Raw genomic sequence first — 27185 nt, forward strand, 5'->3', positions numbered from 1 at the left:
TCTGTGGCTGTTTGCTTTTTCATGTATTTGCCTTTGGTTTTTCCAGTCCCTTGTCTTATTGGTGACAAGGATGGATACTGAAGGCCCTGTAGCAAAACTCAGATCCCAGAGGGTGGTTTCGGTGAGTCTGCCAGCAGTTTATCTCCCCTCACTCTACAGTATCTTTTGTAAGTGCATGAAGTGACACTCATAAAAACACACAGATATACAAGCAAGTACTGTAGACTGATCAGTAAGGTTGCAGTGGGATACTCTAGTTTACTGTGTTATCTCCTGAAGATGTAAGAAAAGATTGCTTTTAATAGTTACCCTTGTACCCCAAGCTGGAATATTTCCTGTCATAGAAGCTTCCAATATACAGAGTCTTTTTTTTTCCATTCCTGCCATTTTATCCACTTTGTCTTTTTTATAATAACCAGATGCCCTTTACACTGCAGCTTAAATCAGCAGTTGTTATATTTACAGATTTTTACCATCTTGTCTTTCCTTTAAAGGGAAGGTATTGGCACCCTACATGGCATCACGTGTTATACACTGTTATATAGTGTTAACTTTAGGCAATATTAGAGTACAGCTGTTAAGTATGGTTATTCTTTCCACATCTTATTAGTCTAACTCTCCTGTCAGCTCAAAACATTCCCACTCTTTAAGCACATAGTAGCAACAATGCAAATTCTGCTGATGGGGTTTTCTTTCCCCCTTTTCCCACCCCTTTCCTTCAGGGGCAAGTTAATATTTCAGTGGGAGTGGGACATCTAGATAATTCGGTTTCCCAATTCACTGGGGAGGTCACCAGGGTCAAACCCTGTGTGACTGTTCCCCCCACCTTCATTTGGAACCAGCCCAGCACCTGTTCTGTCTATCCTTCCAGCAGGTTGGTCTCACTATGATCTCACTGAGTGCTCCAACTGTAATGTACCAGTCCATTTTACCCTCTCTGATGGAGGCAGCAAACTGCTCCATCCTGCACTCACTGACAGGCAGCTCTCTGACAGTTCTGCTTCCTGGAGGAGAAAGACCATGAGGTTGGGACTGTCCCAGACCTGTCGGTACATGTGGAGAAAAGCAGAGTGTTGCTTACGTAGAAGTTTTATTGGAAATTCTGTGAATACTTGAAGTACACTGGAGACTTTCCAAAACAATACAATTTGAGGAGCCTTCCCCTCCACCAAAAGTATCTGTAAATAAGCAGCTACATACATACTGTCCTTAATATCGAATCAAGCAGACAGCTGCTAAAATAAACAGCCTTCATAACACAACCTGTGGCAGGCCACAGCAATAGCTAGATCTTTCCTGAAGCAGAGCATTTGTGCAGTGGTCAGGAAACTCAGAGCCTAGATGTAGCAACTATGTGTTGAAACTGAGGAATGTCCAGAGAAGAGGCACCTAGCTCAGCCCTGGAGAATCTCTTATTGCTATGGCCATCCAGCTCAACACTAGCAGCTTATATAGGCAATTTTCCAGCCTTTTGAAATCGAAAAAAAACGTGCCACACCGATATTCTGCCTTATGAGATGTGGGAGCTGTAGACATGTTAGGAACTACATCAGCAAATGAGCACAAGTAATAGCACTGACCTTCTAGGTGGGATTAGCAAGAATGACATGCTCTGCCAGCTCCACAGCTGGTCGGTGGAAGAAGAGCACAGCAGGAATGCTGGCTAGGTGAAGTTCAACCCTGACCATTCTTCTCCATTCATACAGTGTGAACTAGCACTTTGCCTCCTCTCTGCTGCTCTGCAGCCCATAGTATCACTAGAGAAAGGTGACAACCACCTGTCTGAGCTCTTTACTACAAGTTGGCAGACCAGCTTCCTGAGCAAAGATGAGAGCCAGCCGATCCATTAATTCCTCGTGTTAATGCAATCCTTCTGCAACCCTTTCCACCTGTGAAACAAGGTGGCTCTGGCTGTGGGGATCAAATATTTATTAAAGCCCATGTAACTTAAGCCCTCTTGTGAACTGTTTATCTTTGAAGCTTTCTTAAATGTTTGTGCATTTTACTTTGCACGGACAAGGCAATTTCCATGTGAGGTTGCTGAAAAGTTGAATTGGTTGAGTAAGCTAAAAAGGTTCTGGTGGGTAACTTTCCTTCAATAAAGCTCTTACCTGGAGTTCTAGAGCTCACATGGCCTCCCACCAAACACATCACTCAACAAAAAAGTTGGGAAAATTCAAAGCATTGCATTGCTCTGACCTTACAATAAGCTCTATTCTGAACTTGGCTCCTTGCTCTAGTAGTGGCACAGAAATAGTGTTCTGGAGTGGAGCTGGGGTTACCCTGTCAGCTGCAGGCAATATCTTTCAACTATGCATGCAGCAAAGCTGAAGAAGCTGCCACACAGCACTGACTAGAAGGCTAGTTACTTGGACACTGAGGAAATTAAGATGGTTCCTCGGTACTGAGGCAACACAACCTCACTTCTGAGGAAAGAAAGAAAAAGTGTTTTAGGACAGTAAGGGGTCTTGCAGTTGCTCACTCTAGTTACACATGGGAGGAGGAGAGAGAACCACAAGAAAATTCACCTTATCCAAGCTTCTGTTTAGTGTCACTGTTTCTCCTCCCATCCTTGCATCAGGCAAAAGACAGCAGCCAAATCAACCATAGAGCACTGCCAACCAGTCACACTGTCGATGGCCAGATCATTACAAAAATAAAATTTCAGCTACTCAAAAGCCAGCTGATTAAAAAGTACCATAAGCTTCCCCAAAAATGTGCTTCTCTGAAGAAGCTGCTTTCTGAATGACTGAAGATCACTGCAAATTCATCCATGCCTATCAGAAAACAGCTTTTTACCAAGTCCCTGCCGCTCCACTCCACTGATGTGTGCATTTCATTCTATCAATGGGCCCTGACTCGCTGTAATGGACACACAGTCCCCAAAACAGAGTATAATATTAATCAAGTCTGTCTTAGAAAATAAATATCTTGGATATTTTCCTGCAAAGAGAGACCAGTCTCACTGGCCAGGGTTCCATGGCACACTTGCTCTCGGCAGTGATCCAGGGCAGAATGACCCGCACTACTACATGAAAACAAAACATCTTTTAAATATAGGTTTCTTTAAAAGCAATAAATATTTTTTGATTCTTAAGTTCTTCTATTAACCATAAAGCAGGAAGGTTTGCAAGGATTAGAGGAAAGAATCTTGGACTAAGACTCCTAGTTACATAACCCTAAAGAAATAGGATTCCTAGTATTTACAGTTACGTTTCAGAAGCAGAGACTATGAATTCAGCATCATCACAGCTGCTACCTGCAGGTTTGCCAACAGTCAACACTGTTGAACTCAGCATGGCCGAATGTCAGTGCACTCGGGAAGGAAATGTGGAAAGTGCTTCTGCAGTTTCACTCCGGCTGATCAGCCACCTAACAGAGGACCTGGCACAAAACCACTGTGTAGAGACCCAGTTCCTGGGAAGTAAGAAAACAAAGGTAATTTGTGTTACACAGGTCCCAAAGCTGACGTCTCTCCCTGGGCTCCAGGCACACACGCTGAAGTCAGGATGAAATGCCCCGTTCTGTGGAATGGATGTCCTGGACTGAAAGCTGTTGAATCTGCTGAACTCACAGACCCTGGAAATGAGCAAAAGCTTTCTATGCTTTAACAGGATTGGAGACTGTAGGAAAAAGTCTGTTAGCAAGAAGCTCTACCTAGGGAACTTACACCAGAGGACCCTTGGAGGAAGCATATGGCAACTTTTCACAAAGCCCCTCCACATAGAACACAGACTGAGGAAAAAATAATTTTCATACACTGGAGTTTGACTTCCTTGTCCCTACTGAAGTCTTAAATTCAAAATTGACTGTGAGCAGGAAAAGCGGTCCAGAACTGTAGGGTGGAAAAGTTGAGGAAGGTCAGCAGATGAACTGTATCTGCCGTTGAAGAGAGCAATCAAAGAAAGCTCATTTGATGGAAGGAACTAGTCAACGTGAGACAAAAGGCAGAGCAGGGGCGATAGAGATATTTGTAGATGTCATCTCCAGGATGCCTTGAGGAGGAAGAACTGCTGCAGCAAAACTAGGAAACGGCTTCACTGCAAGGTTTCTACAAAAGCATCAAATTCTTTGACGTTTTTCTCGTGGACTGCCAGCTTCTCTGGTAATGAGTCCTGGAAGGGTAAAGAAAGGTGCAGGTCAGGGCTGATTCACAGCAGACAGAAGGAAACTTTAAACACATACTCTAGGATGAAAACTCTGCTTCTGAATCTTGCAACCCCTCTCCACTGCTCTGGGCTCCCCTTCCCATGTGCACAAAACCAGGAATCCTCTGGCAGCATCCAGCAAGTGACCCTGACAAGGGCACTCTGCCAAGAGTCTGTTTGTTCTGCAGGAACAGGAGGTGCACTGGGGCCTTTCCTTGTGATATCCCTGCCACCAGCTGCAGCACAATAACCTGCTCATGTCACTGCCTTCATCAAGTCACTTGCAGCTCTCAGCCTTTGGTATTCATTTTTCTCCACAGTATGTTACAATGCCAGAGAGCCCAATGGAGCACTCACCCAGACATGACTTTCACCAGTCACACCAGGACTTTACCTCTGCTCAGGCTGCAAGATCAGGCCTGATTCGCCACAAGTTTGACACCCCAGAGGGAGGACTAGTTTGGGGGGTTTCAATGACAGCCAAAGCAAGCACACAGCAGCAGCTTTCAGCTTGAAGATAAACACACCAGTTTCAGAGGCTCAGGTGTGCCACAAATCTGCATTTGTCTGGAACATATTAATGAGGGACTCCCTTTGGACAGGGTCTGTCTTCTGAGAAGTACAGGAAAGACATGGGGGCTTTTGGAGCAGGTCCAAAGGAGAGACACAAAAATTATTCAAGGGCTGGAGCATATCTTGTGAAGACATGCTGAGAGAGGTCGTTCAGCCTGGAGATAAGAAGGCTCTGGGGAAACTTTACTGGGGAGACCTTATTGTGGCTTTTCAGTACTAAAAGGGGGCCTTTAAGAAAAATGGGGACAGACTTTTTAGTTGGGGCTGTTGCAATAGGACAAGGGGCAATAATTTTAAATTAAAAGACAGTAGATTCAGACTAGATACAAGGCATTTTTTATGAAGGTGATGAAACTGTAACAGGTTGCCGAGAGAAGCGGTGGATGCCCCATCCCTGAAAACATTCAAGGTCAGACTGGATGGGGCTCTGAGCAACCTGGTCTAGTTGAAGATTGGACTAGATGACCTTTAAATGTCCCTTCCAACCCAAACTGTTCTATGATTCTATGAAGATACTTTTTTCAAACTAGGGGAGAGCATTATAAAGTATATATGATTGCCACAAAAAGAAATTTCAGGGCTCCATACCAAATCCTCTGCCATGGACTGTGCTCCAATGTCAATGGAGAGGCTGCTGAGTTGAGGGGGGTTCTGAAACTCACGGTAAAACGTCCCCAGGTCCATTGGAAGAATGTCATCTTTTGAAAATGCTGGTTTCTAGAATCAAAGATACAGCTGTTAATTCCCATAGACATTGGCTTCCCTTTTGCTATAATCTCAGGTAAAGTCATTACCTGCTATTAGTAAACATCTTGGCATTACAACCGTTGCTGCAATAATGCATATTAAATAAATGAAGAACAGCCAAGATCTATGATTGTCGAGCAGTTGTCAAAGAGTATTTATTTGGAATCTGGCTCCTTTAGGCATTAGAGAGAGGATGCCAAGTCTAGGTATTTAATTGGTAGCTGCTGATTCCAAGTATCAGTGTCTTTGCAGTTCTGGGATTGTCGAGCTCTAGTTTGGAACTGTGAATCATGGGTCTTTTCCACTCCCATTGAAAACTACTCTTACATCGTTTGCCATCGTACAGCACCTGAAGCCCACCTAAGATGCAGGTGTTATGTAAGAGCACTGATGGGGGCACTTACAAAGTCGATCATAACAAAGTCATCATGGGTGTTCCCTGTGCTGCTGCCACTGGAGCCCTCTGAGTGTAAGCTGCCTTGTAGAGGAGATTCAGCTTCTGGGGAGTCAGGGGGATTGACCTGCCCAAGAAATCAAAAATGGTGAGTACTGATCTTATGATCATGTCTATCTGTGTATTTTGACAGCATGGGGGCAGTTAGGAGGTTGGACAATAAACACACTACAGCAGGGGCAGCAAACACATGCTGTTATTTGCATGTCTAGAGAGCCCAAGACTTCAACACAGGAGACTTCTTGAAATCAAACAAATCTGAGTAACTAGTTATTTTCTCAAAAAACAAAGTCTATTCAAGGAAGAGAATAGCATGGATGTTTGCATAAGGGTTGCTGAGAAGGCACATATACCTCTGGAAGAGGCTTACCATGGGGTCGTTATCTTCCAGCTCAACATTCTTGGGAGCAAACATGGCAAAAGGAATGTCTAAGTTGGCCATGGTCACCTGAGGAGATTCAGCAAACAGAATTTCACTAAGACGCTCTGCTTACCCAGCACAGAACAGGATACTGAACGTCTTTGTCAGGCCAACTAAAAACGGCCCAAGATCAAGTCAGCAGTTAGGCAGGAGGCCGACAAACTCATTTAAAAGGCATAAAATAGAGAGATGATACTCAGCTGACCTAATGCAGATACGTACCCTGAGGTAGGATTGCTTATATACATCTTGTATAATATAGGCAAAAATTAACAAACTGATAAAAATTCAAAGAATTCTCCTTCATCCATCCAAAAGGCCTAGAACAACAGCCCTAGGAACTGGGCAGAACTAAATGCTTGCTTACTAATGATGAACTGGTCTATTGCTTGTCCCTTCAAGGAGGAGGCTTGCTACCAGCTTTCCCAGTTTATGAACACATGGTAGTGGCAGATCATTGCAAGACCCAAGTGCAGTATCCACTCTCCTATTCTCAAAGAGGGTGTTGGCAAAGTGGGGCAAATTCAATGGCTGTCACATCTCAAAAGGATTTTATGAAAAACAAGCCTATAGTAAAACCTAGTAGGGAAATGCCGCAGGCAGGAATATACACTCAGTCTCTGGGGTTGCCCTGGCATTGGGGTGCTTTTTGCTCCTCTGTATAGGAACAGATGGAAGAAGAAGGGTATTATGGTCCCCTCTGAGATCTACTGCTCGTTACCTGGTTAATGGGTTTGTTGACAAAAGCTCCCACCTTCCGGACAAAGATGGTTTCCAAAAGGTCATGTGGGGAGCCACACTTTCCTTCACTGCTGTTTGATACTGTTTCTGTGTCCTCACTGGGGGAGGAAAATAGGTAACTAGTGACTCATGGCACAAACAATACAGACAAATCTATAGACAAATCATATGCTTTATGAGACTCCTTCATTTTTCTTGGTTTACTCTTAATACTGGAAGAAGAACCGTTGTGCCACATCTTCCTCATCAGTCGTGAGCACCAAAGAAGAGTGGATGCTTGTGGAATCAAGATTTTCGTTTAAAGCTGGACAAAAACTATTTAGTTGAATGAAAAGTTGCTGCCAACTGAAATAAGCTTTTCTTTTTGGAGGTGGACTTTACACTTCATAATGTGCATGTTCATAGCAATTCCTGTTCATCACTTATTTTTTTCAGTAAAACAGATTTTTCAGTCAGAGATCTCTCAGGAAGTGAGGGCAAGGACCAGAATTGTATCTGTCTCTCAGTTTACAAATGCAGTAGTCTAGTACATTGCAACAGCCACTCCCAGTATGACTAATTCACTGCATGGCTATTAGTTACTTCTATGACCTGTTTGGGGTCCTACCACAGGTATTCAGAACTTTAAAACAAAAAAAATGGTTTAGTCAAATGGAAAGAGGATTACTTAGATAGCATTTAAGACTCATTTGTGAACTCGCTTCATCTTGTTTTACAATCAGCAAAACTAGCAGAGAGATTTTAAAAAAAAACACATAAAATTGATAATAAAGTTGACATAACAGAAGGATGTTACATCGCATAACAGGTTTAAATAGATGGGCAAGATCATTGTTTGGAGAAAGCCTGAAAAAGCCCCAGCCAGAGAAAGCTGTACTTTGTTTTGGGGGATTAAAAGACAGTAGTTATGCTACAAACAGTAGATAAAAAGGGGAAAACAAAAAGTCTTATCTTAATAGGATTATAAATGGGCTAGCACAAGAGATGGATCATCTAAAACCAACCTACCTACTAGAAGGAGTAGCTGCTGAGTAGTGGACTCCATCCAGTGGGGTGCACATCCTCTCTTGGTCAGCTTGAGTGCCATGTGCTGGCTGGCTAGGAATTGGGGGAACTCCCCCCTCTTTGCCTGGACCAATCAACTGAGACGGAGAGGAACGGTTAAGTTAGATACCTCAAAATCAAACAAACACCTCAGTTCAATACAAAGCAGATTCCATTACATTAGGCCCAAGTATTTTGGCATATGACTGGGCTCCAGACCCCATAAGGCTGAGAGAGGTGTCAAGTAAGTAGAAGCTGATCACCACAATACAACCTTTTTTTATTCCTTACCTACTCTACTCCTCTCCACTTCAGGCCCGTTTTACACTGTAGAGCTCTCTGGCTATAGGTCCTCTGCTTCAAGGAGAGGAGTGGGGGAAAAAAAATATATCCTCTTGCTACAACCCCATGGCTCCCTACAGCTTCCTGAGAAGGGGAAGTAGAGAGGGAGGTGCTGATCTCTTCTCCCTGGGATACAGTGCCAGGACGCATGGGAATGGTTTGAAGCTGCACCAGGGGAGGTTTAGACTGGACATTAGGAAGCATTTCTTTGCTGAGAGGTTGTTCAAACCATGGAACAGGCTTCCTAAAGGTGGTTGATGCCACAGTCTGTCAGTGTTTAAGAGGCATTTGGACAATGCCCTTAATACCAGGCTTTAACTTGGTCAGCCCTGAACTGGTCAGGCAGTTGGACTGGATGGTCATTGCAGGACCATTCCGACTGAAACTCTTCTATTCTGTTATCACCTTATCAGCAAAACTCTGGTGTAGCAGCAAAGTCACATCCAGAAAAAGACTTCTGTCAACTTTGCTTATTTGTCTGATGAGTGAATGTAAATATGCCAATATGGACTGTCAGTGTATCCTCTGTCTAGGCTACAGAACTGTGCTTGCATAGCTATAGGGGCAGCAGCTCTGTAAGACAGGCAAAGTTTGGAATCAGTGACTTGCAGGTGCAGGCAAATAAGCCTGGTGACTGCTCTCTCAATGTAGTTTTTCCGCATGACCCCTACCCCAGTAAACTTGGGGATGCTGAGGAGCCAATTCCCAATTCTCGTGGAAGCTGTGCTTTCTCTATATTTACTTTACATTCTTTTCATTCCTGACAGACAGGATACCAATGCATGCACTAGTTTCAATGCCTCTCTCAGATGTACAAGTGACACAAATGGCTGCAAATACCAGCCATGCTGGTTCTACTCTCTACAAGTACCTGGTGAGGGTGCGCAGCATGCAAGCCACCAGCAAAGAGTACAGGATACCCCATGTCAGCTGATCCAACTCCCAGGGCAGCAGGCTGATAGGAAAGACGAGAGCTGGAAAGCTAAGAAAGACGAGAAAAAACAAGAAGGGCAAAGGGAGAGGAGAGAGGAAGGGGAAGGGGAATGCCCCACAGTCTGAATAATCACCAGCCACTGAAGAAGGAACAGGAAAGTCAGAGGCACAGCATTTCAGGCTGGCAGAAGGATTCCATTGATTCAGTGGAATCAATAATGAAGGTTATTGCTCTAAAATGTTCTTATTGCTAAGAGGACTATTTGATAGTAGTCCAGAGGACTAAGTCTGGGCTTTGAAAGGAAAAACAAGACTGGCTTCCTACACACATAGGAGGAGGCTGAGCAAGGTATGACTGACATCCAGTCCCAGGGAAGCTCTGCCTACAGGCCGGTTTCAAATACTGGGAAAAGCATGAATGCCATCATCAACTAACTAAAGAGCTAATATTTAATACTTTTTCATCCCAAAGCAACTACACTATCAACTGTTTGAACCTACTCCCATTTCACATTAAAACAGCTGATCTTCCAGGCCTGTTCAAATAGCTTCAGTGAAAGAATACAGAGTCCCATAAATGTGCAAGGTAAAGGGAACTGGGAAGCTAACCCTTGTGAGATTGCTTTAGGAATGAAGTGTTGGAACCAGTGAAACCTAGGAGAAATTCCTTACACACTCCAGGTAGAAATCTACCCAGTCAGGTTAAATAAACTTTCCTGTTCTGGCTTGCTTGAGCTCAAGAGGAGCACTTCTTCCGGAGCTCAGTGAGCTCCAGCAGCACCAAGGCTGACGTAATTTACAGGGGTCAGAATGCACTGAACAGCACTCTTACTCACATGAGGCTGGTTAAGCTGAGTGGAGCACTAATGACTGTAAGGTTTAAGGGACACTGGCTGTTAACAGCAAACACTCAGAACTGTGCCTTACTACTTATGTCTTTCACTAACAATCCTGGACAGCTGCTGTGTTTTTAGGGGTGCTTATCCTGTCTTTGGGAGACCTTCATCTGCAAAGGCATTTAAGAAGCCAGTTTCAATAATGTGGCTGGCCCACTGTGGGTTCACCAGTCGTTCCCATGCACAACAAACATTCCACATTGTCAAATTTGTATTTTCCTGTATTTGTTTTGTCATGCCAGAGCCCTATTCTGGCCATGTATAGTATATTCTACTGACAACTCACTTGATGTGAAAAGGCCGGTCCCATCACTGGGACCTTCAAGGTGTCCGTCACCACAGGAAGAGGGGTCTGAAAATGTGCCTTTGTGACAGTGAAAACACACTGTGCACAGATACAGACAAACAGAGGAAACAAGGAAAAGAGAGAGAGTGAGAGGGGGGAGAGAGAAAGAGAGAGAGAGAGAAGGACTTCAGAGAAGAACTATGAAGAGTTGGATGAACTGAATGCTAGTGAAGAGGTTTTGGCTGCAGCAGCCACACCTACATATAGAGAAGTCTCAGTACTGCCAGAAACACATTCATTTAGTAAAGAATTGACTGTTTTCCAATCTGAGTGAACCACTGAACACAGGTAATATTTTAGTGAACCCTGACATGAACTAACTGCCAGGACTCTGTTCCACAGCTAATTATAATTGGTACCAGCCAATTAGCAAGGAGAAAGCTGAGCAGATGCCAGAAAAAGTCAAGTATTTTTTTTTGATTTTACAAATTACATGTATTTCAATACTCTCCATCTATCCAATACTCCTTATCCTCCAGCTTTCTGAGGGATCGTATCTTGGCAGGTCTATGCTGCACTCTTAGAATAAAGGGTACTCAGACTACAGTGTAATTCAAACACACGGATGTGAAGAGAGAACTCCATCAACAGGAGCAAAGCTGCAGAAGTAAACAGTCTCACAGAGGGTACTAATGCAAAAAGGACAATTCAAACCCAGTTCAGTTTCATACCTTCCCCCAGTCATTTTCCTACCAACACTTTTCATTTTTAAGAAAGCTTCAGCTTCATTTCTGGGAATTATTCATGGCCAGACTCTCTCCTGAAATTTGGGCTACTTCACAACACGCACGCACAGACACACATATACACACACGCACAGATATGCTATGCAAGCTCACAGGGGGAAGGAAGCAACTATTCCCTTGTATCAAGCAGGTAAGGCCTCACTTTTACTGAGAAGGCTGGTCGAGATTTGAAAAATTTGCCTAGAAAACCACACAGTTCCCAGTATTTTTCTACATATTAAGTTGTATATAGAAACCTGGAGAAAGAAATTAACTTATTTTTTCCCTTCTAATTTACTTTGAAGTCCACTCTGCCAAGACAGCCTTAAAATTGATAATAATCAACTGTGATAATAAAGACTGGCAGTTGCTTTATAAATAAGGGTACAGCATATAGCAACTATTAACCACAGGAAAAGCAAGAATGGAGGCTCATACTTAATGTGAATCCTCAAGGTTCATGTGATTTCATAAAGCTTTTCTGCCTCCGTGACAGCAAAGCTCATGACCCCTGGCAAAATGTCAACTTTAATGTAGTTACATGCACTATTACTGTTAAGTAACACTGGCACAGGCAAGCCAGTGGAAATTTCCTTATGAAACCTTTTGTATTTAACCCATTTTATGAAAATGCAGGGCACAACTCAGCCACAAACTCATTTCCTGAACTGTGTATTGCAGAATAAGAGAAGCTTTATTCCATTACACTTACCGTGAGCACTTGCTAACTAGTTCAACATTGCCTGATGCCCTGTCACCCAAAATCCACTTGGCAAAAACACGCTTCCTAAGACAGGCTCATTTCTAGCTCATTCATAAGCAGAATACATTCTGCTAAACCAGGCACACTAATTCCTCTGAAGCAGCAGAAAGACCTATGGCAAATTCTTTCAGTGTGAAACAGCATTCCAATTATTCTTCATTCTATGTTTCACATCGACAGCAAAAGAGATTTAGAGTCTTTAGATTGTCTTTAAAGATCAGTAGAGCCATCTGCTTGGCTGGACAACAGGGCAGGGCATTCCTGAATATTTAAAGCAATAGAATAACTGCAACTCTGGCCAAGTCTTCAAAATAAAGAACTGTGGAGTCAGATACACAGGACAGTAAAAGAAGTTGGGAGTTTCTGTTTTTGATATTCAAAAGGAAGCCACTATTTATTTTAAAATTAAACTTAAATGAAATTTGCAGGGGTAGGTGGAATTATAGAGTATTAAGTCCCCAGTTCAATAATGTGACCCAATTTTTTCTTGCTGATGCTTATTCCTGCTGCCCCAACTACTTTTAGATGGTCCAACAGATACAGCTTTTGTCTTTTTTTCAGTCTTTCTCCAGCATTTTCCTGGTATTTCAATGTTTCTGTCTCCATGTCAGTCTGTTACCCCCAATTAGGCTGTCTGGCATCAATGTCCTGAATTCCTCCTCCTGCAGTATCAGAATGTAAATGTGTAAGTACCCTGCTATCCTCTTCAAGCACATCTCAGCCCAGCTACAGGATCTTTTAATTTTTCTCAGTATTTCAGTCTTTCTAGTCCCCCAGAATTTTGTTGAAATTAGTATCTAACTAGGTTTTACTCAGAGTATAATGACATAAATAACCCATACATTAAATTTTAATTAACAGCAGGAGACTGCCTGTCTGCACAACAGCTGATGTAGGAATATGCACACTACTCTAACAGCAATTGCTCTATCTAAATTAAGAAGAGCCTGGTTTCTCTTACCTGAGATGGAGGAGAGGTGGAAAAAGATGTGGTACACACTTCTTGGGAATCTTCTACTGAGGGGTATACTGCACCATTGTCCTCACCAGCTCTAAAGCAGCAAGAAAAGAAAAGTTTTCTAACTGGAAATATTCTTTGAAACAAACAAATAGTAAAACACACTGGGACAAACACTGCAGGGAGATTGAGAGTATTTGGGTGGAGTTGAAAGGAGAATTATGGAGGGCTCTCATCTACTTGGCAGAACTGAGGAAAACAAGGTATGAAAACTTTCATTTTCCTCAGGCGTTCGCCTTCTACCCCCACATAAAAAAAGGGAGGTGTTTCTAACTAATGCTTTTGTTATACCAGCTAATGCTACTGGCTTTGGTGTTAACAACCATTGTCAAACAACACCACTGGTCCCAATCTGAATGCCCTCACACACATTTCAGAGAAGATGAACCTCTCATCTACAAAGAGAAATTAAACTCTGATCTTCCCCCAGTGGAAATATCTGGAGATGCATGCATCTGGACACATAGCTGACAGCAGGATTAACCATTACACTTTCAAATTCCTTAAGGCAGCCAAGATTAAATATCCTTTGTGTCCAAGTGCTTCTGTAAGGACTTTGGGAAAATACTGGGGCTTGCTCACTCAGTCTTCTAGATATGAGGAGGAAAATGTCAACCTTCATCACAAGCTCAACCATGTCAATATGACTAACACTAATCCTCCGGTGTCCCTTCCCATGCAGTCAGCAAATAGTGGAAAAGGCTTTGTATTTGGGCATAATTGATGCCTTCACCATGGCCCACAACTTCAACTCCGTATTTCCTCACCTGTAATTGCAGGGATGCATGGGTGAAGAGCTGGGATAGGGACGGTCCACAAAGTGATCAATTATAATCCCCATGATAGGAGGGGTCCTCTCAAACTGCCTGCAAGGCAACAAGCAATGGTGTTATTTGCTTCTTCTCTCTACTCTCTTCCCAATTCATGGTGCCCTCACAGAAAACCCTTGTGTCTATTAATGGGACCAGAGCAACTTTACAATTCAGTCCTGTGACTCCAGGCATGCATCAACAATTTGGATTTCTAGAGCCTGGCTCAGGGCTACCCAAATACTCCCCTTGCTGCAACACTTAAGCATGAGAGAGTATTCTCCATCGAGGAGAATCTCAGCAGGAAAGGATAAGCAGAAGGGAAAGACTTAGCGGCTCAGAATATGAGGGGTTTAATAGCACATTATTGTAAAGCAGTTTCTGGCATAATCACATTTTCTTACCTGGTTGACATGAAAGCAAGGTTGATTCTGTAGGCACAAGACAAAGTGATGGTGCCCACTGGGGTACCCACTGTCCCAACACGGACTGTCTGGAAACCTGTAAGGTTAAGGAATGACTATCAGTTTCACTGATTATTTACATGCTGCACTTTTCTATTCTGAGGTCACATTATCTTATTTCTATAGTGTTTCCATTATCCCTTGCAATCTGAATTCCAAAGACACACACAGAACCCATAACAAAGCAGCAGCACTAGGCTGCCTTGCTGGTAGGCTTCACCTGCAAGACTTCTTATGGTGCTCCCTATCTTGGTTATCTTCCTATCCTAAAAAATTGTTCTGAAGTGCTTCTTGTTCCTTAGCAGATCATGATCTTCTTTACCAGTCCTGCCCCTTAACAACATACTTCCACATGCTTATTTTAGTTCTGGATCACTGGAGTCAAAATGGCAATCACCCTAGACTTTACTCAATTGCCACCATTATACTTAGTACCTTATGACGCAAGCCTTCACTGGCAGATCCAGATAAAAAGCATGTGTAAACCTCACACTTTCCTCATGGCACTTAGGAATAGTAATAAAGGGCTAGTCAGTATGAAAAACAGTTCTGCTCTAGTTTGTGTGTTGTCTAATCATACCTTCTCCCAAGCCACTCAGTTGCACTTCACCAAAATATATCCTAAAGCAAAAGAAAAAAGAAAAGCTATTAGGTCCATTGGGGACATAATGCTATACATATCTTAATTTAATTTTATGAGTTGAAAGGCTGAAACTACTTCTCCTCTTCAGGAAAAAAAAACAAAAGAAATGGCTAGAATGCCCATCTCAAAAAAGCCTTCCAGCTACTTCAGAGGAGGACATGTCATGTAAAAAAGAAGAAGGAAGAGAAAATGGTAGCTTAATACGAAATTTCTCTTCAAGTTTTTTAAGCTTCTGTGCTAAGTCTACAGTTCAGATCAAAAATGTGAAGTGATATAAAGCATCTTTAAAATGGAGCAGCAGGGCAGAAGTACACACTGGAGGTATGTGCAATGTAGACAGGCATTTACCAAGTACAGGCCAGACACCGAACTGGACGCTAATAAGCACTTCAACCAGTGCTTTCATGTACAATTATTTTCACTCTTCCCAACACGGCAGGGAAACAACACTTCACAGCCTGCGCTTAATTTTTCTTCCAATGGCTCCAATGGAAGCTATAAGGTGATACATAGCCCAAAGTTTTCTTCTCTTACTGATCAGTATTAGTTAAATCTAAATAATTTACTTTTACTCATCCCTTTTTAACCACATTTGCAGCTACACTGTGCAACTCTAGAGTTTCTGCTGTTTGTGTTTCAAATGGGAAATTTCTGCTTTACCTGTACAATATTACATATTCATGGCCTTGTTTCCTTGAGAGTCTGTAGGCTGGAGTTACCCTGGTTATAGCAAGCAAAGACTTCAGCAACAGAGACAGCCTGTTGTATACAGTGTATGAAACTTTGATTTCTTTGTCACACCTATAGAACACAAAGGAAAAAAATTAGTCTTTTGTTCCCAACTAAGTTGCTTGGGTTTGTTTGCTTTGGGTTTTTGTTTGTGTGTTTTCATTTGTGGTTGGGTTTTATTTTGTTTATTTTATTTTAAATAAAAATTAGTCTAGGCCGGTTGTTTAATGTCAGTTTTATTGCCAAAATGATAAAATAAAACCCGAGTGTGGCTACCTGTATTGACCAACCAGCTAAGAGCCCTACTTCAAACTAGTCACCTGTTGAAGTAATGGCTGAAAAAATACATGCAGCCTTCTATTAAACAAAAACATCTTTTCAGTATTAAAAGCATTAATCATTATCTGAAGAAGCATACTAGTTGTAATGGAAGAATGAAAAAAGAATAAAATTACTAGTTTACTTTCTCGACACCAATATTAAACAGTTTGACTAGTGCATTAGACAAAGGGGAGTTCCCCTGAAGTGTCCCTGGCCACACAGCCAATATGTGCTCGTTGATCACCATGGCTTAGCCACATTTCCCATTTTCATCGGCTAAAAACTACAAACATATACAAAGAATGTGTGAAGAATGCACTTACTTTTCATTCATTTCTAGACACCAAATTTCCAGCTCCATGGAGTCCCCCTGGATGCCAAACAAAGGCTCATTTCAGAACACAGACTTTTCCACATCTCATTAATGATCAGCAATGGCCACACCTCTCAACAAAGATTTGTCTCCTGGCTCCCACTTTCTTGTAATGCAATGATAGAAAAGGTGCACTGGAAGTCTCACTGCACAATTACATCACCTGAGAGAATACCTTCCTCAGAATGGCCAAGTTCTTCATGTCTAAGAAACTAAATTTTGCTGCTCTATCATTTGTGTGTTTGGCCTCACATATTTGCAGTGAATTGCTTCTGCTAAACAATACATTTCTTTTCACTAGCATACTACCTAACTTAATAAAATTTAGATATTTTCACATTGTCTTGGACTAAAGGTGCTCTGGTGGGTGATGTAAGATTCAATTAAAAAAAACCCCACAAAAAAAAGGGCATCTACTTTGACTCAGTTCTCACCTCTGAGGTTTTGAGAGAAATCTCCACGCACATAGACCGTCCAACAGCGGGTAGCTGTCCTGCCAGGGCTTTCTTTGCTTCATGAGTAACCTCTGGTATATCTTTGATTGCCAAATTGAACTGCAGAATGAAGGAGATGATTCAATTTTTTTATTTCTTTGAAAAACTGCCTAATGGTACACTGCAGACAGGCTCATAGACCCATATATAACATACTAGGTCAGCATCCACTGAAATATTTATGAAACAGAAAATTTCCAGCTGGGTTCAGGCTCTTCATATTTGGAAATATTTCCTTGGCTGCTAATTCAAATGTTTTTCTAGATACTGCCATAAAAAATTCACTCCTTTTCCCTCACTTGAGTGCTGTCTTCACCCACAAAGTACCTTGAGTCTTTTCAATTTTAATAAAGCCCATTACTACAAAGTCCTGAATTGTAGAGTTGCAAACTTCTGACAGAAAATAACTCATCACCTCAACCCCAGAAGATCTTGGAAACATGCCTTAACTGGCAGGAGATGCTGAGAGGCACAATTTGTCTCACCTCTACTCAGCCCTGAAGAGTCCAGAGTGATTTGTTGCATATGAACAATAACAACCAAAAAAACCCCACACTCCCAATGAACATAACTGAATACAGTAGCTATTCTATTAATAGTTATTATAGTCTGCACAAGACTGTAACAATCACATGGTGTTCTCACCACACACACGTGTGAGTGCACACACACACAAACACACAGAGTTAAGGATTTGCTTTAAAAAACATGACTTTACCCAGTCAGAACCTGTTGGGGAGGATGACGATCGGGTACAGATTTTCTCTCCAAGTCGGGCCTGGACAATTACTTGTACCGTCTGGAATATAAACAAAAAGAAACACACTCATGTTTTGGGCTCAGCAGAGCCCTTAGTTCAGAGTTAGACAAGTTTCAAGTAAAAAAAAATGAAAGGGCTGACCAGGATATAGAGAAGTAGAGTTTGCTTCACTGATCTTCATGTCTAATCAATTTAAATTATTACATCTAACAGGCAAATGTGTTTCAGAGATAAAATCATTTTAGGTTGATCTTTCTCTGTAATAACATGAGGTGACCAAATGAATTTTGCAATCAGGAGTTGCAGTTTTCAGTATTAATGAAACAAAATTTACAACTATATCCTGAACCTAGACAACTAAAAGGAAAATCAAGTGCATCTGTACATGTATACCAAAGCCACTGTCAGAGTATCTACTTGCATCTATGTACCAAGTGAGGCCAAATTTTATAGCTACTTATCAACATAATTCAAAAGAACATTCTGGTATTATTGCTTTTGGATGCAATGTGAAAATTGAGATACACTAGAAAGAAAGAGTGGAGTCCAGCAGAAGATACCACCTAACAGCTGGATGGTTTGTTGTGTTGATAGAAACCAAAGCTGACAGAGGTTTGAAGTGCCTACAACTGATTCTAAAGCAGGACACTTCTGGGGGATGAAAGAGGATTTGAAGTAGAAAAAAGGGGAAAAGATGTTTTCACGGTTACTCTCAGGAATCTCTTAAACTTGACATCACCTTTTCTTGCTTTGGTCTTCAGCAAAACAAAAAAAGAAACCCAAACCTCATGTGGTTATTCTCGCCACAGCAAGTGTGTTGGGTCTTTTTCTTAAATAAGAAAGAAGAGGCATTTGTCCAAAGGAGAGAAGTTACCTTTAAAGCAAAAAATTTGATGAACTTGTCCAGGTCCTTCCTGTCCTGGGAACTGAGATCAGTGTCCATTGCATATGGCAATCTGAAATACAGCACAGGTCTGGGAATGAAGTCTTCCTTCAGCTTTCTGTTTACATTTCAAAATATTTTTGCCAATAGAGGCCACCTTAAAGGAAATGAACTTTGGAGTGTGAGTGTGAGGTATAAACACGCACTACTAGTTTACCTGGTCAGTGCAAAGATAAATATAATGAAAAAAACAACAAAGGAAGTTCAGAATTAAAACTCACTACAAGTTCTCCGATTTTGCTACCTTAATTAAAAAAAGCAAAACCAGCAACAACAAAACCCCCAACCAACCAAACCAAACCAAAAAAAACCCAAAACAAACCCAAAAAAACTCCCACCCAAAACACTCCTACACTGACTGGATGCTATACCAAAGTATCCAGGAGACATGGCAATCTCTGCTTCAAAAATTATGTATATTCAGCTATCAGCACTGGTCAAAACAAAGCCAAATTGTTTTCTTGAATCTGAAATTCTAAAAACAGTATTTCAGTGGTATTTCAGTAGATGTTAAAATCTATATAACAAACCACTGCTGGAACAGGCTACGCTGCTTCTTTACTTCTAACAAATAGTGCTTGTAGTAAAACTGTACAGCTATAAATGTACCTACAACCAACTGAAAAGACACAGTTTTACCAAGGAATAGACCAAAGTCCTCTGTTCATTTCTCTTGAAAGCTCTGATAACAAATACTTAGCTTTCACATTCACACTGACTTGTTTTTCAAAATATGATTGTTTCCAGCAACACAATGAACTTGGAAAGCATCTGAAGCGAGGCAGGGGAAGGCACTAATCTGATTTCTGCCACCATCACATGACATGGCCCGGGATAAAACAAAATTTTTCTGTCTCTCAGTTTCTTCATATATAAGTTAATAATCGTATAGAGACCATGGAAAGGAATGCCTTAATTAGTAGCATTAACTGTACTTTTTGCTCATAAGCCTTCCAAGTATTAATTCACCCTTAACTCCTGTTGCTGTTTTGAGAGAGCTAATCAGTCTGAAGCAGCTTGTCAAACACCACGTATTTACGGAACGTGCTGCTCGTCACAGAACCGTTGGCGATCTGAGGTCAAGGGAGCACGAGCAGCTGCTGTGCACAATGTTACTTTGTTCAATTGTTAAGCAAAGACTGAACTTGCAGCAAGGTATGCTATTTATACAAATTAAAGCCTAGCAGGACGAAGGGGCTAATAGCCATGTTCACATAGAAGATATATTATCTTTAATGACCACATACATGCAGGATTTCTATTCAAAATGTCTCAGTTAATAGCAGTAAAGGCCTAATGCTTTAGAAGCATCATCCAAGATAGGCTGCTAGATAAGAATACTGCAACTTATAGAGCATTTTATACAGAACAGTGCTGTTTTTTGAATGACTCTATAAAAAGAAAGTTGGATATATAATATGGTTGAAAAGTTCCTAGGCTATATTCATACTTCATCTCCTAGTGCTGCACAGTTCTTGTTACAAATTATAAATTTGTAAAATAAAAAACAAAAATAAATTTGTAAACTGAGAATCAACAACACGAGCCATTCAACATCGGATGCATTAGCAAATTATCCTTTGGATATTTTAACCTTCTCACCAAAACTACTATACTTTCTTTCCCTGCCTTTACCTCCAGTGGACTGACATTACAGACCTCTTCTACCTTAGGGGGGTTCAAAAGGAAGTCAGCACTTAAAGCGCTGTTTAATTGATGCAGCACTTCAAATTAAAAAAAAATAACCCCTTAGTATAGACACTTCCCACTACACAAAAACCCCCAAACCAAACTATAAAACATGCAAGAGTGACCCGTTAATATTCTTTTGACTCATTAAGTGAAGCACTGTAAGGGCTGAGAAGATCCGATATCTACAACAAAACCTGGCTGACACAGGTGATAAAATACTGCACTAAAAAATACTTTTTTTTCCCCTCAGCAAAGAGAATGCTGACATATAAATAGCGAGAGAAATCAAACTAGCTTTTAATTTGAAAAGAAGTGAGAGGGCATTTCTTTGCAACCCCAGGAGAAAGAGGCAACAAAGTATATCTCCTGATGTTGTGGGAGAGCTGTCAAATGAAGCACACACACTTGCCTTATGCAGCTGGAAAAAAATTTTGATATTGACTATTACAAAACATATGGAAACTAATGGAAGGTGTTAGGCTCACTGGTCTGTTAGGAAAGGAAACAAAGATGATCATCTGCATGATTCTCGGTGCAGTATACGAATTAGTTCTAATGACCACACACCCAAATATCTCCAGAGGAGAGAAACAGCCACCAGACGTATGTCTTAAATTGAGGTTTCAAAGAATGAGAGCCTCATGGTTCTGCCCTGCTGCAGCAGAATTTGGATTCTTCCTGCAAGATCTGATACTATCTGTAACATTCACAAAACATTTCGAAATTCATACTGTTACCTCTGAAGCTCCAAATGTCAGCAACAGTTGACTCACCAGAGCCTGAAGTAGAGCAGAAAGTATGGGCCAAGGTTGCCTGTCAGGAATCTGTAATTTCAGGGAGAAAACGGGACTTTGGAACTCAGCTTCTGAAATGTGTAAGGTAAGGGCTGTCATCTGATGACCACCATCTCCTCATTTTTGTAGAAGGGCCTCTGGTGATTGCCTGACACCTGCTAAGGCTTAGGACAATGTTCACCTTTAGAATAATTCTTGGTAAGAGTCAAGATGGAGCTAGAATTACAATTTTTTATCTACAACAATTCTTTGGTACTCTCAGGTTAGCTGCTACAGCTGACCAGAACAGGAAGGAAATTCTGTAAACTTAGTTCCACCAAACTCATTCAACCTCTCAGGTCCTGTTGCAATGCCAGCATGGCTCCTTGTTAAGTGTCACTATTTGGGCATATGCTTAGTTCAAGGAACGTGCTGGCTAATTTTACACTGAATAACAACTAGAAGGAAATAATCTTTGGTCTAGGTTAGAAACCTACAAATGACTGATTTCCTGTCACTCAAGTAATCCTTTCAGTAAACTGATGTATTCATAGGTACAAACAAGCATCTTGTCCACATGGCATTGTCTCCCTCTTCCTTTTTATACTATTGCTTACATTTACATGCCTCTGTCTTCACTTTGCTGTGAACAGAAATGTCAGAGATGGATGTTTAAAGAACTGCCACACGTGGCTCTTTTGACTAAAGCCTTATTCTTTTTCACAAGGTTGAGGCAGAGGTTTATCCAACAGTTTAACATTTAAGCATTGTGCCTTATACACTCTACTGCTACTTATGCTCTCCTTCTCCAAGGAGAAGGACACATCAGCATAAGCTGGTGGCGCTGTTTGCATGATGCAACGAACTGCAAGAGCCCTCCCCTTCATGCCTTGGTACATCCCAGAAGAACTACAGTGACCGGCATGCCATGCTCCAACTCGGGAACAGCCCCGCTGCTGGCAGATACCTGTAACCCAGCACACAACAGGTGCACAGGAACACCTGTGAACTCCGTGACATTACAGTACATGCTTCATACATAGGAATTTAGCGTGTACATGTCTGACACGGACATAAACAGGAAAGGAGCAGAAGCACCTGACACATACCAGGCATTATTCATGCTGCTGGGGAAAGCATATGTAGGCTGCTTCCATCACCTCCTACACTTCACTTTGAGCCATGGCTGCTACAACTTAAAGTCATCCTGCTTTCTTTTCAAATCAGTGCAAAATAATTACTCATGGTTCCTATCCCAGAGTGAAATTAGGGATGAAACCAGAGTGGGTGTCACTGTAAGGAGAGGGCTGTGGACTGCTTCAATCCCAGATGTTCATTCCCTGAACTGTGCCCCCCAGACCAGGCTCTTGTCCCTACCACTCTTCCAGAACTTTGTTAACACAGGACCCAAATCCAATCTCCAAGGATGTCCTATGAGAAGCTCAGAAAAGTTCGTTGAATCATTCAAGTGAACAAGAAGCATACGGAAGTTTTTTGAAGCTTTTAACAGAGTGTCTCTGGCTTGACGGCCGAGAATGCTTTCCTAGAATCATCCCCTTCAATGACCAAGAAGCTTCACTGCAAGCACGTATTTTAAGCATATTAATAAGCAACTTTAAAAAGATCTCCATAAAGACAGTGCTCTGTTTCAAGGCTGGGCCTCCAAGTCAAAGTCCATTATCCTACAATTACTTAAAATTAATCTCCATTTTTCCTTCTTAGTAGGTTAGTCAGAAACGTGGGGAGAGGGAGGGAACAGTTCTAAATTTTAAGGTATGACACTCTCATTCTTTAAAGTTTATGGATTTTTTTAAGGAGGCAATTAGAGTAGACTCTAGCAGAAAAACTATTTCACATAATATAAACATTCTTATGAAATGAAAGGCTCTGTAGCATGCCTAAGTTTTGACTGATAAAGAGGTGATTTCTCCTCCTGATCAGGAGACAAATTTACTTCATAACCAATAAATGATTCTGCAGCTTAGTAAATATCTTATTAAAGCCAGCACTGCCAGCTCCACTGACTTAGAAAGAAAATTAAGTAATTCCTGTTGACTGGCAGTTACATTCTGTACTTTCCTAAGGTCTAAAAATGGTATCAGTTCAAAGGTCCATCCTCTCATTTTGTTTGTCAAGCCAAAGTATACAGACTAAACCAGAATCTGCTTCTACATACCCTGTACTACAACCACCAACATAATCATCACCTCTCAACTTCTGTATGAACACGTTCAGAAAAGTTAAGATTATACAATACCATTTAAGCAAAATAAAGTGAGCCTGTATGATCCTTCCAGACACCTAAGTATAGCCTGGCTCATCTGAATGACTTATTTCTTGCCACAAGAAGGAGGGGTCCACCAGGTCAGACCACTTCTGCAATAATTTGGAGATGCTCTAAACTTCATTTGCATAGCAAACTAATTTTCAGCTAAGGCAGTAATTTACCGTGTTTTTCCCCCTTGCTATGTGCCTAGTCACACCGCTCTTGACACTTGTAAGTAGGCAGTTCGTACGCTTAGTCCAAAGCGTCCCTTTTCTACTGTTCACTGACATGGAAGGTCTCTACGCTCACCAAATCCACGGGAATAACTCTAGCGATGCACTAAGAGCCATAGCTCCAAGAGGAAAGAAAGATACAATAACCTGATCTTTCCTAACATACAGAAGACTCGCATGTTACAGGAAAACTATACAGTGGAGTGTGCGGTCTCACCTTCTACTATTTCCAACAGGTTTTAAAAGACACCACTTTTAGAAATTCCAGCGGGATCTATCCTCCCCAGTCTCCACTGACAGCCACAAGCCGTCAGCAAAACGAAGCCCAGCCGACACGAGCCTGTCGGGAACCGACCTCCGCGAGCAGCGAAGTCAAAGTAAAACGCAGACGCGAAGCCGTATCCCAAGGCTTAAGGTCCACGTCGCGACCCGCTCCCTCCGAAGGGCCGCCCGCAGGCCCCCGGAGCTCCCCCCGCCCCGGCCCGGGCCCGCGGTACCTTCGCGGGGCCGGCAGTGCTGGCGGCGCGGCGGCTCATCCCGCGCGGGGCCCCGTTCACCCGCCGCGCCCCGGCCTCTCCGCCGCCCGCCCGGCCACGGAGGGGCTGCGCAGCCCCGGGACCGCGGCCGCCGCCTCCAAGCGCCGCGGCCGCCGCGGGGCTCCGGCCAGCGCCCCTTCTCCTCCTCGGTGCAGACCCCGGGGTCTCGCCAAGAGTTCAGCGCCAGCGGGAGTGTGCGGCCGGGGGCCGGGCCGGGGCTGCCGCTGCCCTCAGAACCGCGGGCTACGCCGCACCGCCACCACCGCCATCGCCGCTGTTTGTTTTCATCCGCTGCGGGCAGAGGGGGAAGGAAGGAAGAAGGGAGGGAGGGGAGGAGGGAGGTGCTTGGGCGTCCGCGGCAGCACTTTCCGCACAGAGCCGTCACTGCCCCCCTGCCCGCGCCGCGCCGGGACCGGGGGCCGGTGGGGCAGGAGGTGGCCGGGTTCGAGACAAACGGGGCAGCGCCCGGCGCCGCTCCCACCGGGAGCCCCTGGCTGTAACGAATCTACCGCGGCGAACGCGGGGCCGGGCCGTCGGGGACCGCTGGGGAGCGGCCTCGGGGCGGGTAAGGGCCGGGCCGAGCCCGCGGGGGTCGGGCCGCCCGGGGGTAAGGGGCGCCCGGAGAGGGCAGCGCCCGTTGGGCCTGTGGGACCCCCCGACGGGCTGCCCGCGGTTCGTGTCTGTCCTGCCCAGGCGGCGGCCACTGGAGACGGCTCCAGCACCTTCCCCGCCACGGGAGGTAAATTCCTGCCAGCGCCGGGCAGAGTTGTCGGCTCCGCGGTGAGCCCACCTGCTGCCACCCCCGTGTTTTTAAAAGCAGATACAAAGAAGTAAAGAGATTTGCTGGATGGTCAGAGTAAAAGGAAAATAGTAACGGAGCTCACCAGTAACAACTGTTCTGAGTCTCCTTCCCCTTTGATTTATACAGGTAAAGCCTCTGGGAAAACCCTGTCACGGAGGAGCCCCAGGGGACCCCTGGCCGTCAGCCATGGCTGTACCTGTCGCGGTTCTTGACTGCGACCTCTTGCTCTATGGCCGTGGACACAGGACTTTGGATCGCTTCAAGCTGGAGGATGTCACGGACGAATATCTAGTATCCACTTATGGCTTTCCCCGACAATTCATTTACTACCTGGTGGATCTTCTGGGTGCCACTCTCTCACGCCCTACGCAGCGGTCCAGAGCCATCAGTCCGGAGACACAAATACTTGCTGCGTTGGGTTTCTATACCTCTGGCTCCTTCCAGACTCGCATGGGGGATGCCATTGGCATTAGTCAAGCCTCCATGAGCCGTTGTGTTGCCAATGTAACTGAGGCATTGGTGGAAAGAGCCTCACAGTTTATTCACTTTCCTGAGGATGAAGCTACTGTGCAGAACCTAAAGGACGACTTTTATGAGCTGGCAGGCATGCCGGGAGTGCTCGGGGTGGTTGACTGCACCCATGTGGCAATCAAAGCACCAAATGCTGAGGACCTGTCCTATGTAAACCGAAAGGGTCTCCATTCCCTGAACTGCCTGATGGTGTGTGATGCCAGAGGAGTCCTCCTCAGTGCAGAAACGCACTGGCCAGGCAGCCTGCCCGACTGCACAGTGTTAGAGCAGGCAGCCCTCACAAGCCAGTTTGAAACTGAGCTACGTAAAGATGGCTGGCTACTTGGTAAGGCAATTTTTCCTCCTTGTTTTCAGTGGAAAGTCTACTATATATTCTCCTTATTGAGTCAAGAGCCTCAATGCTTTCCTGCCAATTGCTTTGAGATTTGTGATTCAGTTTGGACAATCCTTATCTTAGAAGTTTAGAATAGTAACTTCCAATCTGTGTTTTATACAGTCTGGTTATTGTGTGTACTAGTTTACATTTATTCTGTTAAAAGCTTGTTTTCAGTATCTTACACCTTTCTAAGTGGACTTATGCAATATTTAATTCTAGGTAGGGTCCCAGTCCAGCTGTCTTTCACTGGTTTATGCAGTAAATGAATTCACTTAAAACTCTTCCATGTGTTCTACCAGGATTTTCTTGAGTAAAACTGAATGCCTTTACTTTGTCACATTTGTAAACTGGAGTTATTGTTGCCCTTTCATGCCTTCTGTTTTAGCCAGAGAAATAAGTTATTCTGTATCTGCTGTACCAGAAAATGGAGGGTAAGGAGCTGAAATCTGTGGCTGTGGGTGTGTGACCTTCTCCTTTTCACTGATAACAGGTGACAGCTCCTTCTTGCTGCGGACGTGGTTGATGACCCCTCTGCATATCCCCGAGACACCTGCGGAATACCGGTACAACATGGCCCATTCTGCCACTCACAACATCATTGAGCGGACGTTCAGAACCATTCGGTCGCGTTTCCGCTGCCTGGATGGATCCAAAGGCACCCTGCAGTATTCTCCAGAGAAATCCAGCCACATCATTCTGGCCTGCTGTGTGCTTCACAACATCTCCCTGGAACATGGGCTGGACGTGTGGTCTTCGCCAGCCACAGGACACATGGAACAGCCGGAAGAAGAGTATGAGCAAATGGAATCAGTGGACTCGGAAGCCTGTCGTATTCGTCAGGAACTTTTACTTACTCATTTTAGCTAATGTTGTGACAGAGAAAAGGCTTCTAACAGTTCATCTGGGAAGTTATCCAGAGCAGATATGCCCCTTCGTCTTCTTTAAGTCAGTAAAGACCAAGCAGATGTGAGACAAGGAGAAATTTTACACTCTTCATTTCAGGCGAATTTCTGAACTTCTCTCAGTTTCGTCAGAGATGCAATTTAATTGTTAAAGTTTTACTGTTGTGACACTTAGAGGCTCCCCTTTCACCTGACTTAGAGAACAGAGACTAACATGACATCAGTGGAGAAATTTAGGAAGTTGCCTTTGATAATGATGAAAAATATGTAAACCTTGCACTTTTTTACAAAGCAACAATTCTATGCTACTGTGTAACCCAAAACACTTATGATTGATTTTTAAACAGCATTTCACACAAATTAAAATTCCATATGAGCTCCTGTCTA

The 27185-nt window shown here is 43.2% G+C and overlaps 2 protein-coding genes across 19 annotated transcripts; one reads left to right on the forward strand and one right to left on the reverse strand.

The window, feature by feature from the left end:
• Positions 1-1073: 1073 nt before the first annotated feature.
• Positions 1074-25163, reverse strand: ATG13 (autophagy related 13). Of its 15 annotated transcripts, none has more exons than XM_027705659.1 (19): positions 24149-24488; positions 21153-21203; positions 18619-18700; positions 17703-17783; positions 16925-17044; positions 16441-16487; positions 15728-15868; positions 15005-15045; positions 14365-14461; positions 13919-14017; positions 13095-13185; positions 10586-10684; positions 9342-9452; positions 8093-8226; positions 7065-7182; positions 6293-6370; positions 5873-5989; positions 5310-5438; positions 1074-4115 (listed from the first exon to the last, which is right to left on the reverse strand). In XM_027705659.1, the coding sequence occupies exons 3-19, from the start codon at positions 18685-18687 to the stop codon at positions 4038-4040; spliced, it is 1650 nt and encodes a 549-aa protein (XP_027561460.1). In that variant the 5' UTR covers positions 18688-18700; positions 21153-21203; positions 24149-24488; the 3' UTR covers positions 1074-4037. The 15 variants fall into 15 exon arrangements, with proteins under 15 accessions (XP_027561460.1, XP_027561435.1, XP_027561451.1 ...); XM_027705634.1 differs by having other exon boundaries at positions 21153-21244; XM_027705650.1 differs by lacking the exon at positions 24149-24488 and adding an exon at positions 23869-23965.
• Positions 23895-27185, forward strand: HARBI1 (harbinger transposase derived 1). Of its 4 annotated transcripts, none has more exons than XM_027705786.1 (3): positions 23895-24058; positions 25114-25845; positions 26387-27185. In XM_027705786.1, the coding sequence occupies exons 2-3, from the start codon at positions 25176-25178 to the stop codon at positions 26761-26763; spliced, it is 1047 nt and encodes a 348-aa protein (XP_027561587.1). In that variant the 5' UTR covers positions 23895-24058; positions 25114-25175; the 3' UTR covers positions 26764-27185. The 4 variants fall into 4 exon arrangements, with proteins under 4 accessions (XP_027561587.1, XP_027561596.1, XP_027561609.1 ...); XM_027705795.1 differs by lacking the exon at positions 23895-24058 and adding an exon at positions 24359-24463 and having other exon boundaries at positions 25116-25845; XM_027705808.1 differs by lacking the exon at positions 23895-24058 and adding an exon at positions 24667-24752 and having other exon boundaries at positions 25116-25845.

This window comes from Neopelma chrysocephalum, unplaced genomic scaffold, assembly GCF_003984885.1.
Source record: "Neopelma chrysocephalum unplaced genomic scaffold, ASM398488v2 Primary Assembly neopelma1_24, whole genome shotgun sequence".
In the NCBI taxonomy this organism is placed as follows: Eukaryota; Metazoa; Chordata; class Aves; order Passeriformes; family Pipridae; genus Neopelma; species Neopelma chrysocephalum.

Excerpts from the sequence above, each read along its gene's own strand:
- ATG13 (XM_027705676.1), bottom strand. The coding sequence starts at position 18,687 with ATGGACACTGATCTCAGTTCCCAGGACAGGAAGGACCTGGACAAGTTC. Across the intron at positions 15,046-15,727 it reads GAATATGTAATATTGTACAG|GATATATTTTGGTGAAGTGC; the intron begins GTAAAGCAGAAA and ends CTTTTGCTTTAG. Across the intron at positions 7,183-8,092 it reads GCAGCTACTCCTTCTAGTAG|TGAGGACACAGAAACAGTAT; the intron begins GTAGGTTGGTTT and ends TTCCTCCCCCAG.
- HARBI1 (XM_027705786.1), top strand. The coding sequence starts at position 25,176 with ATGGCTGTACCTGTCGCGGTTCTTGACTGCGACCTCTTGCTCTATGGC. Across the intron at positions 25,846-26,386 it reads TAAAGATGGCTGGCTACTTG|GTGACAGCTCCTTCTTGCTG; the intron begins GTAAGGCAATTT and ends CACTGATAACAG.